General features: G+C 41.0%; 1 protein-coding gene and 1 long non-coding RNA gene across 2 annotated transcripts; one reads left to right on the top strand and one right to left on the bottom strand.

Annotated features, from left to right (window-relative positions):
• Positions 1–451: 451 nt before the first annotated feature.
• LOC117900570 (beta-1,4-glucuronyltransferase 1-like) lies at positions 452–2,315 on the top strand. Its single transcript, XM_034810977.1, has 3 exons — positions 452–1,177; positions 1,696–2,008; positions 2,105–2,315. Exons 1-3 carry the CDS (start codon positions 456–458, stop codon positions 2,282–2,284), a joined length of 1,215 nt encoding a protein of 404 aa, XP_034666868.1. The 5' UTR covers positions 452–455; the 3' UTR covers positions 2,285–2,315.
• Positions 2,316–3,705: 1,390 nt separating this feature from the next.
• LOC117901915 lies at positions 3,706–4,013 on the bottom strand. Its single transcript, XR_004649344.1, has 2 exons — positions 3,922–4,013; positions 3,706–3,784 (listed from the first exon to the last, which is right to left on the bottom strand). It is a non-coding gene; the product is annotated as an uncharacterized LOC117901915 (long non-coding RNA).
• Between the last annotated feature and the right edge of the window lie 10,756 nt (positions 4,014–14,769).

Below are 14,769 nucleotides of genomic sequence, written 5' to 3'. Positions count from 1 at the left end.
AGGAGGAGCTCTCTTACAGGCTTTCCCGGTCTGCCTGTCTAACGAACATTTGTCATTTTCCCTGCCACTGACATGCAGGCCCCCGCCCCCGGTTTACCCCCTTGAACATTGGCAAATAGTTGGCCCAGAAAGGCCACCTTTTTGGCGCTCGTTATGGCTGCCGTTTCGCTGTAGGTGTGAAATTATAAATTGTAGAGAATTTATGAGCCTATTTCGCTGTGTTACCACTATCGTAGGTGGTTATTGCTTCTGGCTAGTGCCTACTGACTGTGCCTCACCCTGTGGCCCTCTTTGAGGCAAGATTAATCGCAGCCTTCGTTGGAACAAGCTGCCAAAGGTAGCATTTATAAAAAAAATTAAATAAACACAACTGCTCTTCTAAATACTTCAAATATTATTCTGGAAAAGTTCCATAACAAGTTCCAGCTACAAATTTGTATAGAAACCAATTTAAAATGTTTTCTTTTTACTGGCGACGCATTTTCCTTGGAAAAATCATCATCTTTATAGCTCTCTTGGTACTGGGCTTCTATTTGTTGTTTTTGAGACTCACCGCACTACCGTTTATGCGACGCACCTTCCGGGATCGCAATCTCTTCGAGAGGCCGCGCTTTCGTTTGCAGCAGAATGGAGATTATTGGATCGTGCACGACTATATAGTGGCTGAGAGCTCGGAATTGCACGGCAATCAAAGTGTGACATTGATCAGCCATGGCAGATACGACGACTTAAAGGATCTAGAGTGGTTGATGCTACGCTGGCGCGCACCCATCAGTCTGGCGGTGTTCGTGGGTGCGGATGACTTTGAGCCCACTTTGTACAGTCTCCAGCACCTGAAGTATTGCTCGATTTATGCCTCTAGCTTCATCAAATGGGTATCCGTGCAACTGGTCCTGGACAATAATCATCTAACGGATGAGGTGCGCCGAATGGAAACGACTCGAACATGGGGTTTTAAATGTCTTTCACAAGCGGAAATGGATGCCAAATATATGCCATCCATTGATATCACTGACAAGTGCAAGTATCCCATTAATTTGCTCAAGAATGTGGCACGTCAGAATGCCCGAACACATTTTATATTTCCCTTGGAACTCAATTTGTTACCGACACGAAATTTTGCTAAAAGTTTTCTTCAATTTGCACAGGCGGCACAGCTGCGAAACCCCTTTCGAAGGTGAGTTTTTAAGAGTGTCATAAAACCTGAGTTAAGCTATATGGAGATATTTTAAAGGTAAGCGCTTGTAGGGTGTCAGAGTGAGGGGAGAGATAGGAGATGGCGCACAGATAGGAGTCAGATAAAGCAAAGAGAGCAGCGTGCTAAAGTTGGGAGTGAGCTTAAGCGAAGAGTGAAGGAAGTTAAGCTGCAGCTTGAGCGTTTGAGCGAAAAGAGCGAAACGATTTATAACGATGAGAGCCAAACAATTAACAGCGAAGAGAGCACAAGCAAGAGAGTGGAGTGTCTTCGGCTTCGCGCTTCGTCTTGAGCTTGTTTTGCTGTTGCATTCAAAGCTCAGCTGGCATTTGTTTTTGCGTTTCCTATCATTCATAAAACGAAAGAGCGAAGAGTTTCATCAAAAAATCGAACGCTTAATCGCTTGATCACACTTTAAGCGGATCACTGCTTATTATTACATTTCATTACACATTTTTTGTATCCCTTTCCTCTAATATTAGTTTAATTTCCACAACTAGCGTCTTTTGTGTGCCCATCTTTCCCTACAACAGTCACATCCGACCACCACTCACTCCACCCAAATGGAAATCAGATCTATTCAGTTATGTGCAGCCCTATCTCAATGGTACCGAAGCACTGCCCGCCATTGAGTATTACAAACGGAAAGGTCTTGAAGGTTGGCTTTACGCATCCGTCAATGAGGGCAAAATTAGTGTTTTTCAAGTCGGAAATTCACCCGAAAATTGTGCAGCCTATGTAAGCACGAGTTTCTATGAACCGATGTACGATCAGCGAGATTTGGATTCTCCTTACACAACGGATAGCGCAAGGGTGAGTCATAATAATCGGAGAAATCGAGTGAGATCTCTTAAATTCTACAAAAGTGTCTATATCCTCTCTGTTCTCGCAATTTTTTTTTCTTCACAGCTGCAAGTTCTCGTTGGCCTGGAATTTGATTTTGTCTTATTGGATGGTTCCTTTCTGCTGCATCGCCTCGGCATTAATAAATCGACGATGTTTAGGAGCAAACATGAGTATGTTCAACCGAATCAAAATCATATACGAGAAATAATCATGCTAAACAATCTTATAATAAAAGGAGTATAAGAATGACGAACTTTCTTCTCCACAATTTTGATCACAATAATTCTTAATGATAAGACTTTTATTTTCAAGTTTATACAAATATTTTACACTTTAGTAAGCAAGGAAATTAATTCGATTTGAAAGCAGAAAAGTTGACTTTCTGTTTTATTAGTCAAAAATGGAAATTTTTATACCCGGAGTAAATAGGGTATATTGTATTTGTGCAGAAATATAATGTATGTAACGCACAGAAGGAAACGTCTCCGATACGTCCCCATAAAGTATATATATTCTTGATCAGCATCAATAGCCGAGTCGATTGAGCCATGTCTGTCTGTCTGTCCGTCTTGTTTGTCGGCTAGTTCTCAGAGACTATAAAAACTAGAGCCACCAAATTTTGCATCCAGACTTCTGTATGCTCACACTGTTACAAGTGTATTTTAAAAATGAGCCTCGCCTCCTTCCGCCCCAGCAAAAGGGCGAAAGCCTCCCAAATCTACAATTTTGAAGATAAAAGAAAACTAAAAACGCCATTCCGTAGGGAATGCCCATATCTATCAGATCAGATCAGATCCCAAATTGGGATCCGATTGGATCATTATTATGGCCACAATGAAGAAATTAATTTGCAGTGGCTAAACCCACCCTGTCCCTCAGCTTATATTTCTCTCATTCACACTCTGCTACGCGCAGTGGCAGAGGCCTCCGCCTCTGACACGTCTCTGCCTCTACCGCGTCTCTGCCCTGACTCTGCAGTGTGTTGCTCTAAAAGAAGGGTGGCGAGCTAAAGGAGCGTGTTGGCGTGAGTAGTGTTGTTGATGTAGATGACAGATGAAGAAAAAATGTAACAAATAAATTTGACAAATAACCGCTAAGGTGCAGATGTAGTACTGAGTGCTGGGTATAAAAGTTGTGACGCGTAAGAAGCGTCTCACACGTCCTTTCTCGTTTAAAATCTAAGCGTGGAATTAGGAGATAGAAATTTGTATAATTAAATAGTCCCCTTTACAATAATTCTCATAAGAAGCGTTTAAGTTACTGGAAAAAATTGTAAAATCTGACCAAGGAGCATCCAATGGTCGCGCTTTTATTGTGGCTTTCTTATACCATTACTTTAGTTTTCATTTTGGCTGTCATTTTTCATTTTCCCTAGTGTTGTTGCTAGCTTTTCGCACACTTTACTGCAATTCTTTTTGCTATTCCCTTCACTGTACTCCTTCTCTTCAGCATTTCCCCACACTTTCCTCCTTTAATTTTCGGTTTTCGCACACTTTTCTCCAGCTTTTGCGGGGTGCTAAAGACGTTTTATAGATAAGCCGCGGCGGTTTTCCTGCTGGCATGACCCTTTTCTTATAACCTTGCACAATCAATAAGTAACCCCTTCCCGTAACCGATGCTCCCACAAATAGTTAATTGGCAAATGGGCACAAGGAAGGCTAACAGTGTTTGCTGTAAAATAATTCCGATTGAGAGATTTTGCCACCCATGGGCCATGACCACAGAGTAACAATCTAATTGCGACTGATATCCGAACCGAGTATTATTCCACAGATACAGACACATATACAATAAATCCAATCATTTAATGGCATCAATGGAAAAATCCAATTTCAATTAGCAACCTAACCAAATTGTCATAATTTTGACACTGAAATAACCCACGAAATAATCAGCTTAAATTTTATTTTACGCTTTCCCACACTTTCTGGCTTTTTAAATTGTAACCAAAAATCTGGTGAAAATTGTGGGGAAAAAACGAACATTAAAATAGTGAAAAATTGTGGGGAAAATCTCAGCTTTCAAACAGTGCAAAATTGATTATGAGAACTAACTGTTTAAACGATGCAAAATTGTGGATGTAAACTGACTCTGAAGAGTCTCTGAAATTGTGGTGAAAAGTCCAACCATGCTCGTATTTTCCAAGCTACTTTTGTTACACTTCATAACTAATAATTTAATATTTTATGCATGACTGGAAAAATAAACAGGAATTCTGTTTTCCGGCCAAAACTTTTCCTAAAAGAAAAAAAAAGGGCAAGAAACTGAGCAGAAAAGTTACAAAATATTAACGAAAGGCAACGCGGACGCATTTGGACTTAATTTTTTTTGCTTCTTTCGCTTTGCTGCTTCCTTTGGCCATTTTGACGCCAAACACGTAGACAGCTTTTCCACATTTTCCCCACTTTTGCACCATGGTTTTCCCTCTATCTTTTCTTTGGCCTGTGTTGTGCTGCAAAATCTTGTTAGGGGTACTTTCTGCTTTATTTGCATGAATCGTTTATCTCTTAAGTATATTTTGTTGTGTAAATTTTCAATGTGGCGGCCTCTGTGGCATACAAAACATTCGCCACGACTGTTCCCACAAAGGAATACACAAATACAATGGAATATCGAGGGCAATTAGAATGCCATTGTTGGATGGTTGCTGAAAATCGCTCATATTTGATTTCAAGGCTGTTTTTGAGCGGGTAAAAAACATTTTTCGGAGAAATGTGTGGGAGAACAAAAAATGGCCATTGAATTTATAATATGAGTAGGGAAATGTTATAAGCGGTGCCTTATTGAGTAGCTATTATTTATGTACCATACATTTGAAATATTGTAATAATTGGGTAATTTTTACAGGGCAGAATGGTGGAATATTTGTAGTAAAAGAATCAGAGGATATCAGAGATTATAAGAGCTAGAGTCGCCAAATTTTTGATGAAGACTCTCACTATTGATATCAGAAACGTTTCCTTCTGTGCGTTACGCACATTGCTCCGACCACAAATACAAAATACCCTATTTACTCTAGTCCCGGGTAAAAAAAGCTTATTTTTAGGCCGGATTCAGCATACTGATACCTTTAGCTCCCTTACCATCATTCAAACTGAAAATATTCACCGAATATTCAAAGTAACATTTAATCTGCTTTCGGCTAACTTTTTCGCCAACTCATTAAGATGGCAGGAAGGGGAGGCGACGCTCACGACTGCAGTGCGGCTTAATGAGAAATGCAAATGATGGAAGTAATGGCAGTAATGGGAAAAAAGAAAACCCCGAGGAGAGGCCGGGGCTAAAAGAAAATACATTGTTGGGGGTGATATTTTTTGCACTTGTAAACAAAGTGCAGCTCAAGGATATGTGAACTCTGTGTGTCTTCACGGCTCTGCTGTGCTCCGCTCTGCCTGTCTCTTGGCGAATATTTAATTATTCATACGCCCCGCCCCGTCTGCCCGCAAAAGCCAGGGGACACAGAGTCGACTCCAGTCGAGTTGTGTCAGAAACAGAGACCAAGTCGAAGACGACAACCAAAAGGGAAAAGTTTTTACCTCTGCTCTGTCCCCCGACTTAAAGTTGTTGTAAACAATATAAGTGGGCGTGGCCGGGAGTGGGTGGAAAGGAAAGTTAGCTGCAAGCAAAATTGGAAAGTGCATGCTGCAAGTGAAACAAATATGAAAATTTTCAACTTGTAATATAATTAACTTTTGTCTATGTGTGTGTCTTTTTTGTGCTACAACAACAACAACGGGTGTCCACGGCGGCTTCCAGGCAGAAGTGAAAGCTTATTTTGGTTGCTGAAAATAATGGTAAAAAGTGTTAAAAAATATAAGATAAAAGAGGGGCAGAGTGTTATGTTATTTTCGGAGTTTTCAGAGCGAAGTCTATAGTCCCTTAAAATTCCTTTAAATAATTACTGAATAGTCAAAATACATTTTAGCATTTTTAAAACCTTTCTATTTGGTTATATATTTTCAACTTTGTAAGGTTTTTCCCCAAAACTATTCATTCAAAATTTGTATTGCATTTTTATTACGCTTCTTTCATCATTTCTTGCCCCGCTTGATTGCACATTTTTAGCACTAATCCCCCACATGATCCGCACACACCCCCTTGGACAGGACTTTAAATTGTCAACACCAATCGACACTGTCGTCCCTGTAGTTACCATCGTTGCCTTTTGTATTATCAGCTATCAGCACGTTCATCAAGCAGAGTATTTGCTGCTCCCAGCTGTCTACTTTATATAAAATATATATTTTATATATATTTTTTATACATACATAGATATATTTAACAACCACCCGCACGCTTCACTCGTTGGCTGCATTTTGATGTCCTTCACACATCATTCAGCAACAAATTGCTGCAGGCGACCGAATGCTCACATAGCGGATGCTTGAAATCTATTTGAAAGACAACAACAAAAAACAGCAACGAAGACAAACAGGAGTGAAAATTAGAGTATGGAGTAACGACAAGGGGTGTTCCCTTTATTGACAGAGCGACTGATCGAACTCTGACTGTGCCTTGACTCGGACAAAGTTTTTAAATATTTTGTTTTTAATAAATAGGAACTCATCATATCACTCTTTATGGTCTTGCACAAGCCCCATATACCCTACCACTTCTCTGAAGCACCAAGGAGGGTATACGAAATGCTAGAAAGGAGTGTGGAATGTCAACAGGCAACGGAGAGAGTTGTCTGGGATGCGTGACCAGGCGCTGCGTGTCCATTGGAGTCAGCACGTGCCACGAGCTTTTTATTATCATGAGCTGCAAGCCCTGGCAACTTTTTATTATCTTTTTCTTTTCTTTCTCCCTTTCAGCGTATTCTCCCTTTTTCTCGGGTAACTTTAACACTTTCTATCCGAGAGACGGCGAATATTCCTCTAGCCTCTCGAGAACTTTTCTACCGTAAATGTGACCTAATGGGGGAGTTGAGTTTAAAGTTGTCCGAAAAGGCCATCGCCTGGAACTGGCCTGCAGTGACCTGTGCTGGTTTTAACGATCTGAGGTTCTTCATCTACATTATCGTAAAAATCTACTTTCGATATATTTGAGAGTAAAGTGTTGGATGGGTGGTGGCCTGAACATAAAATGCAACTGCTTTTAGCACAAATTTCCAACACGTTTGCTGCAAGTGCTGCCCGCCATTAACACAGCGCCCGATTGCGATTGAGCACTAAAATTAATGTTTATCTATGAATTCTAGTTAATAGCATTAAAAACGAGAAGGGACGTGTGAGACGCTTCTTACGCGTCACAACTTTTATACCCGGCACTCAGTACTACATCTGCAACTTAGCGGTTATTTGTCAAATTTTACATTTTTTCTTCATCTGTCATCTACATCAACAACACTGCTCACGCCAACACGCTCCTTTAGCTCGCCACCCTCCCCTATAGACACACACTGCAGAGTCGTGGCAGAGGCAGAGGCAGAGACGTGTCAGGGGGAGAGGCCATAAACAGCGCTTGAGCAGAGTGTGAATGCTGCGGGGCGGGGTGGGTTTGGCCACTGAAAATTAATTTATTCATTGCGGCTATAATAATGATAAAATCGGATCCCAATTTGGTGATCTGATAGATATGGTCATTCCCTAAGGAATGGCGTTTTTAGTTTTTTGCTAACTTTAAAATTGTAGATTTGGGAGGTTTTCGCCGTTTTGCGGAGGCGGAAGGGGGCGTGGCTCTTTTTTGAAATACACTTGTAACAGTGTAAGCATACAGAAGTCTGGATGCAAAATTTGGTGGCTCTAGCTCTTATAGTCTCTGAGTACTAGGCGCTCATCAGGACGGACAGACGGACAGACAGACATGGCTCAATCGACTCGGCTATTGATGCTGATCAAGAATATATATAATTTATGGGGTCGGAAACGTTTCCTTCTGTGCGTTACATACAACCGTTATCCGCACAAATACAATATACCCTATTTACTCTTCGAGTACCGGGTATAAAAAACGTAATACGTAATTTAATACGTAAAGGACAATAATTTGTAATGCATATTATTGGGTTGTTACCAACCAAACTTTCTTTTGGAAATATTTTCTTATAAGAAAATGATTTAAGCCTTTAAGCCATATTGTGTCCATAATTCTTTGGCTATTTTTTTTATAACAACGATATTTTCGTCTTGTTTTTGGCATGAGCGTAGCCACAAATAAATTGCAAAACAAAATTCAATTACTAAATGCAAATCCAAGCCGCTGCCTACTTCTCTCTTCCTCTCGCACTCACAGTGAACTCTGAACTGCAGGACACCCCTAAGAACCCTTCCTGCAAATGTATGTCAAAAGCCAAGAGAGCAAAAAGGCTCTTTCCCCCATTTACTTAGCATATTTTGTATTTTGTAACACATTTTCGCATTTTTTTATCCGCATCGTGGGCCAAGTGTTGGGCGTGTCGTCATCTTATTTATATGCTTATAAATACATATATCGTTTGAGTACGAGAACGATTACATATACGATACATACGAGTACTCCTTCAGATTATTGAAAAGAGTTCAAGCGGCTTTTGTAAGGAACTTGGCAACGCCTGGCGGAAATTTGTTCTTTGGCTGCGTTTTCTCTTCTTTTCTTTTTTGTTTTATTTTGGGCACCGGAAAACCCGACAAACGGGTGCTCAGAACTTTGGCAAATGCATCGAAGAGGCTTTCCTCACTCCTTAATAAATAAAAAATATATGTATGCATATACATACATTGTATGTGTATGTTCAATTGTATTTATACTTAATTGCAGCTACATTTCCTGTGTGTGTGCTCCATTTAGTTCTGGGAATAAATCATAGTTTAAATGGTTTTTTGTGTGCTTAACTGAAGCCATAAATTAAAGCATTTAATGAGCATAAAATGCAGCAAAAAAAGCGAGAAGAAAATAGATAGACGGAGTGAGAGAGGAATAATCGCTTTACTAAAATCCCAATCAACTCTTCTGTTTTTTTCCACTTTTCCTTTGCCTTTCCGCATTTTCGATCCAATTTTCGCCTGCTTTTCTTCCGTGTGTGTGTTAACTCGAGACCAAACATTGGCCAGAAAACCCCCGCTCGATCCCTGTCGATGCCGGGAACTTTACTTCTCTTGGTTTGTTGACCGCATATAAACAACACCCACAACAAAAACGACCAACAAACAACAGGCAACAAACGCCAAATGCTGTTTAAAAACTTTATCCAGAGCTGCTGCTGCTCCAAAGGGAAAAAATGAAATGAATGAGGGAAAATTTGCAGCTTAGAGTTTGAGTTTTTCCGACAGTCCGACTGGCCTCAATGCGCATTTCAATTGCTTTTTGGTCTGGCCTCCCCCATGTCCCTCAATCTAGCTTCGCACTTCCGCTCTCACTCTTTTACTCCTTTGGTAGCCCATTTAAAAAGTTAATCAAGTGCTAAATTAACTAAATTGCACTTAGAGCTAAACGGCAGTCATACAAATTGTTTGCTGCTTTTTGTTCATTGTTCATTGTGATGCGGTGGCGTTTGCGAAATGTGTGTGTGCAGGGCATACATTAAGTATACGTACAAAAAGTAAATAATTGAGGCGGGAAAATAAAAGCATAGGGACAAGGGGGAAATGTATGCAGAGTTTTTGCTGCATCCCAAAAGGAAATATTTGATTTCAACGGAGATAAATGGAACAAATACCATCCCAAAAGGAACGTTCCAAGAAAACACCTGGGCGTAGCTGTACCTTCTAAAAACCTACCAATATTTCCCTTAAAAATATATTTCACCATTTCCCCACTCCAATATTAAGTATACGTAATTTACAATAACGAAATAATGTAATCAAAAGCTCAGAATGCCAAAAGGTACACGAGTCTGAGTCTCCACCATGTCGATGTCCTGTCCCCCATGCATGAATGAATTTCCGCCCCGAAAACACCTCTTAGATCAACAGAGCGTGTCGTACGAAGGACAATTGCGATATTTATTCGCTTGACCGAAGCGCCACTCTTCAACTTGGAGTCATAACAACAGAGGAATGGCGACAACAATAAGCACAAACCAGACAACACCCCAAAACAAATACAGGCCGGCATTTTTTCCCAGATTTACCCCTCCTCTCCACACACACACAGAACAAAAGTTGTTTGCATTATAAGCTTGTCGAGATTGTGGGTGCGCTCGCCAGTATCCCATTTTCCTGCCGGAAAAGCAGGGGAAAAGCAGCTTACAAGTTACGGACTATCTAACACAGAGAAAGACACTCGGAAGATTACCGTTACCCTCCCTTAACAGCCATCGCTTACCACCCAGCCAGCCAGCAAATAGCTTAGTGCGTGCTAATTATTACATAATGATTATGTTTCATTAGCCTCTCACTCCTGCCAGTGCCTTCTTCCCGCTCTTTGGAAAATGTGAAAACTTTTCCCATATATATTTCATGGCAATTTTCCTGGATGGAAGAGAGAGCAAGCGAGGGAAAACAACATTTAAAGCGCTCTTCGTGAGAAAAGTGCAAGTAATAGTTGGCCAAGCGGAGGCGCCACCGCCGCAGCATACCGTGCGACACATTTTCATAAAAAACCTGTACAATTTTATGGAGACCTCACAACAATCGCGTAAAAAATCAGCAGACAGCAACAGAGTAAGAAGATCCACAGCAGTGCGAATAATAAGAGAATATGCGATGAAGATGAAGCAAAGTGCACAAAGCCTCAATGCACAAGAGACACTGAGAGAAATTGAAGAACAAGAAAGAACAAAAATTAAGCATAAAACCAAAGACAAAGAACAAACGAGGCAAATTTAATCCCGTTGGGTAATGCTCAGCCAGTGAGGCCTAAGAGAGCGAGAGCGTCATCTTAGATGAACGCACTCTAGTTGTTGCTGAGCGAGCAGTGAAAAGACGGTTGTACGTGTGGCGCTTACAATCTCATTTCACGCATACAATCTCAATGATTCACAGAATATCAAATCGATTAAGATATTTGCGCGAAGTCATGGGCTTGGTGCTTTTCAGCTATGTCTCTCTCGTTCCGCCCTCGCCTGTGATCCAAAATGCATGCCAAATGATTCCCCGTATGAACAAAGCGTGCATCCTCACATACATGAAAGCTCTACGTGAGTCCGACTAAATCGTCTAAAACCATCTTAAGAAATGCAAAGCATGCCAGCAGAGAAGATCATAAATTACTATATAGACAAAGAGAAGGATCCACAGGCGGAAATAATTGCGGCTCCGAAACTTTTCTGACGACTTTTCACGTGATGCTGGACTAGGCGGAACATAAATTTTAAATAATAATTGCTGGCAACTCAGCAGCAGTACTATCCCACTTTCTCTCAGTGCAACAACATTGAACACAAAACAACAACATTCCTCCCCCGCAGCAGCTGTAGCAGCAGCAGCGGCAAGAAGTCCAACCTCATGGTGCAGCACTTCGTAAGCAATTTTCGCCTGTGCATTGAGCTGCAAATAAAATGCCGAGCACTGCACATAAATGTCACTAAATGCACACTCACACATGAACACACAAACACATACATATGTATGTGTGAGGAGGGTAAGCATGACAAAATGGCGGACAAAAACAGGTGTCACATTGTTGTCGCGCGCTGACTGTTGCACTGCTGTTTCCTTGCTATTTCGTGTGTGTTTCGCTTGTCCTGGTTTTTTATGCCATTTTAACGTTTCCTAATGTATGGTGGCATATTATGGGGCCACAAAAATAACATCAGCGAAAGAGCAATAGCGAACAAAAAAACTATTCCAAAGACAAAACTTGGCCAAGAGTAACAAAAAGAGAATGAAAAACTAAAGCCACAGTTATGACAGCTATACAAAGCACTTGCAACACACACGAGTGGTGGTACTGCTGCTGCTACTCATCCCGGTACTCACACGAGTACTCATCCTGGCACTCGTACTCATACTTGTGCAAGAGATCTTAACTAAGTTCATCTTTGCCTTTTTTATGCCTCTCGAGTGGATGAGGATATTATTGAGCCATTTTGAAGATGACAAAGCGCCAAGAAAAAGCAAAGAGTCTTGGGTGCATGCCATGTGGCGGTGTCTTGACAATTGGTTACCCTGTGGTAAAAAAATAACTAAGGCAGGAAAATTGTCTCCTGTATTTTATTCTAATTTAAATAATTATGAAAAGAGCGATTGATATTTTTGCTAAGGTGGAGTTATTTCTGAGGGCACTGCTGCAGCTTTTTCACAAGATTTTAATAGAGTCTGAAACTAAATTATTTGCTTGGAAAAAGAGAATAAAATGGATATAAATGTTCTAAGATTTATCTACCATTTTTTCTAAACATCTAAATAATATAAATTCGAATTAAACCTCTACCTAACCCGCAAACAATATACCCCTACAAATTCCTGAAAAACCCACCACAAAAATGCAATTCAATCTCCGACTGGTTATACAAAAAAAGACTTTAAGACATGCTTCAGTGAGGAAAATTCAACTCATAAATATCCAAGAGGAGAGAACTACTCGTACTGCCAGAACTGCAAAACTATGCAGGAATATCAATGGAAAAAGACTCGATAAACTTTTGCCCAAAAGCCCACTCAATTAAACCAATAAATATTCAGTGCCTGCTCACAGAATTCAGTTTTCACATTCTGCTGGAAAAGTCAACAAGTGGCTAGGGCAAGTCGATGAAAGGATAGGCAAAAAGCTAAAAAAGAAAGACTCCAATTTTGAGACAATAAGAATGGCACACACACAGAGAGGCACAAACCCAGGCGCACACATAACGTAATGCAATTTAAGTCAAATTTAATCAATGCGCAACAAAAGCATTTCCAGCTAAAGGACTCTCGACTCGACTCCCAATTCCTCTCTCTCTCTCTCTCTCTCTCTCTGTGTGAAAGTTTTGCTTCCATGTTTCCGAAACTCGTATCGAGGCTCGTATGATGGCTTGAGGGATAGATTGGAGGATTGAATGGATTGGGGGAATGGGGGGCGACGTACTTCAATAGAGTCAAAAGTTATGCTTGACTGCCTCTGCTGCAAGCGCAATGAGTGGTGCTGCTGTGTGGCGTTGTGTGTGGTGCGGCTTCATTGTACTTGCAGCAGTAATCAAAAGTAGTTTTTGGGGCCGCAGCTCAAAATGCAGGAAACTAGCAAAACCCAAAGCGTAGTAGTGCCTGCCTCTTGAAACTTTTACAGCAGCAGCCAGTAGCAAGTATGTGTGGAGTGTGTGTGTTTTATAGGCTCCTCGATTCACCCCCCTAACATGTAATTTCTAGATTGCAAGCACAACAATGCATTGAGGAAATGTGCATTTGAAAAGCGGGGGGTGGGTGGTAGCTTATTGCACGCAGCTCTATCAAAATTGTTGTAAACTCTGTGACGCCTAATGAGTGAGTGCTTTTTATTTGCGGGTAAATTGTTTGCCAACCAATTTTGCGAAAGGTTTAAGCCTTTGGGGCAAAGCTTTCGACTTGGTAAAAGGCTCCCTCCTTGCAGGCACAAATGTTAACAAAAGTGGTAGCTTTCGTTGTTAACAGTCAAGCTTTATGGTAAAGGTAAAACCCAGAGCTTTTGTGGCATTTAAATCATTAAAAACTGTTTGGTAACAGCAGGATTTGGCTTTGCTTTTGCTGTAGCTCTCTGAGCTCTCCAACACTTCCAAAATGATTAGTTCGTTTACCAACAATATTATTTTCTCTTTCTGAACCCCTGCCTTTAATACATATCTTTATTGTTTCAAAAACCAAAACTCAAGTATCAAGCGGCATAAGTATCCCTAAAACTTTCTCGCTGGCAAAAACCTTGCTTGGAAAAAGTTCCATAACACAATTTATGCGCGTAACTGGGCGTAGTGAAAGGAAAACTGTTGAAAAAGAGCGGGCAAGGGGTCACCCCCAACCCTTGGTGCAACTTTTAAATAAATTTCTAAATACTCGAGTGGCGCTCCTCCGCCGCTGGGCGAACCAAACGATCGCGCAGGTAGTACGTGGCACAAGTTTAAATAGCTGCAAAAGCAAAATGCTCCACATTCTGGCCCAAAAGATGATGATGATGATGAGGTGGTAAGACCAACCAAGCCCACCCCAAGACTTTTGACTTTTGCGGTGGCAAAGTTTTCTTCATTTTTTTTCTGGGGGCCAAGAGTTTTCCTCGACACACAAAGTTCGAGTTTCGGTTTCGCCTTCGCTCGTTGCTGTTTGCACAAGAATTTATGTTAATAACTTTTCGTTTAAGTGTTGTGTGTGCTGTTGTTGTTGTTTCGGTATTTGTTGCTGTTCTTTGTTGCTGCCAAAGTTATGTTGCGTTGGGCTGATAATGGCATTGATAGCGTTGTAAATATTTGCACCGCACACACTGCGATATATACGAGTCGTGACTTTCAGTCGATGCCACAGAGATGTCTGGATGGCGTTTGGCTCTTAATAAATAAGTTAGTGCAGATGAGAGAGGCGTTTTTTTTGTTGGTAAAGTCAAAGGTAAAATATTGTCTAAAGTTGGCACTTTTTATTGGTGGAAATTTGAAAGCTTTTTAGGCGCTTGCTTCCAGTAGTCTCTTCCTCAGCATATTCCTCAAAGTAATTCCTATTCAGACCGACGGGATAACACTTGTACTCCCCCCTTTTAACCCCTTAAACAATCGAATCGGCTTAAACATAAAGACCCTCAGAGACCCCTCTAGAGACCCCGAGCTTCATTATACACAATTTGCACTTGCCCCAAAGTGCCTTCCAACTGATTCACCAACAGCATCGAAATCTGGTCTGGGGTGCTGACTGGCACGCCTACTACATCATGCTCCT

The sequence above is a fragment of the Drosophila subobscura genome, chromosome U (genome assembly GCF_008121235.1).
Source record: "Drosophila subobscura isolate 14011-0131.10 chromosome U, UCBerk_Dsub_1.0, whole genome shotgun sequence".
Taxonomy (NCBI): domain Eukaryota; kingdom Metazoa; phylum Arthropoda; class Insecta; order Diptera; family Drosophilidae; genus Drosophila; species Drosophila subobscura.
This window is presented reverse-complemented; position numbering and strand designations above follow the sequence as displayed.

What these genes read in the sequence shown, in the direction of transcription:
- LOC117900570 (XM_034810977.1), top strand. Translation starts at nt 456, where the DNA reads ATGTTTTCTTTTTACTGGCGACGCATTTTCCTTGGAAAAATCATCATC. An exon ending in CTGCGAAACCCCTTTCGAAG is followed by an intron (nt 1,178 to 1,695) that starts GTGAGTTTTTAA and finishes TTCCACAACTAG; the next exon opens with CGTCTTTTGTGTGCCCATCT. An exon ending in ACACAACGGATAGCGCAAGG is followed by an intron (nt 2,009 to 2,104) that starts GTGAGTCATAAT and finishes TTTTCTTCACAG; the next exon opens with CTGCAAGTTCTCGTTGGCCT.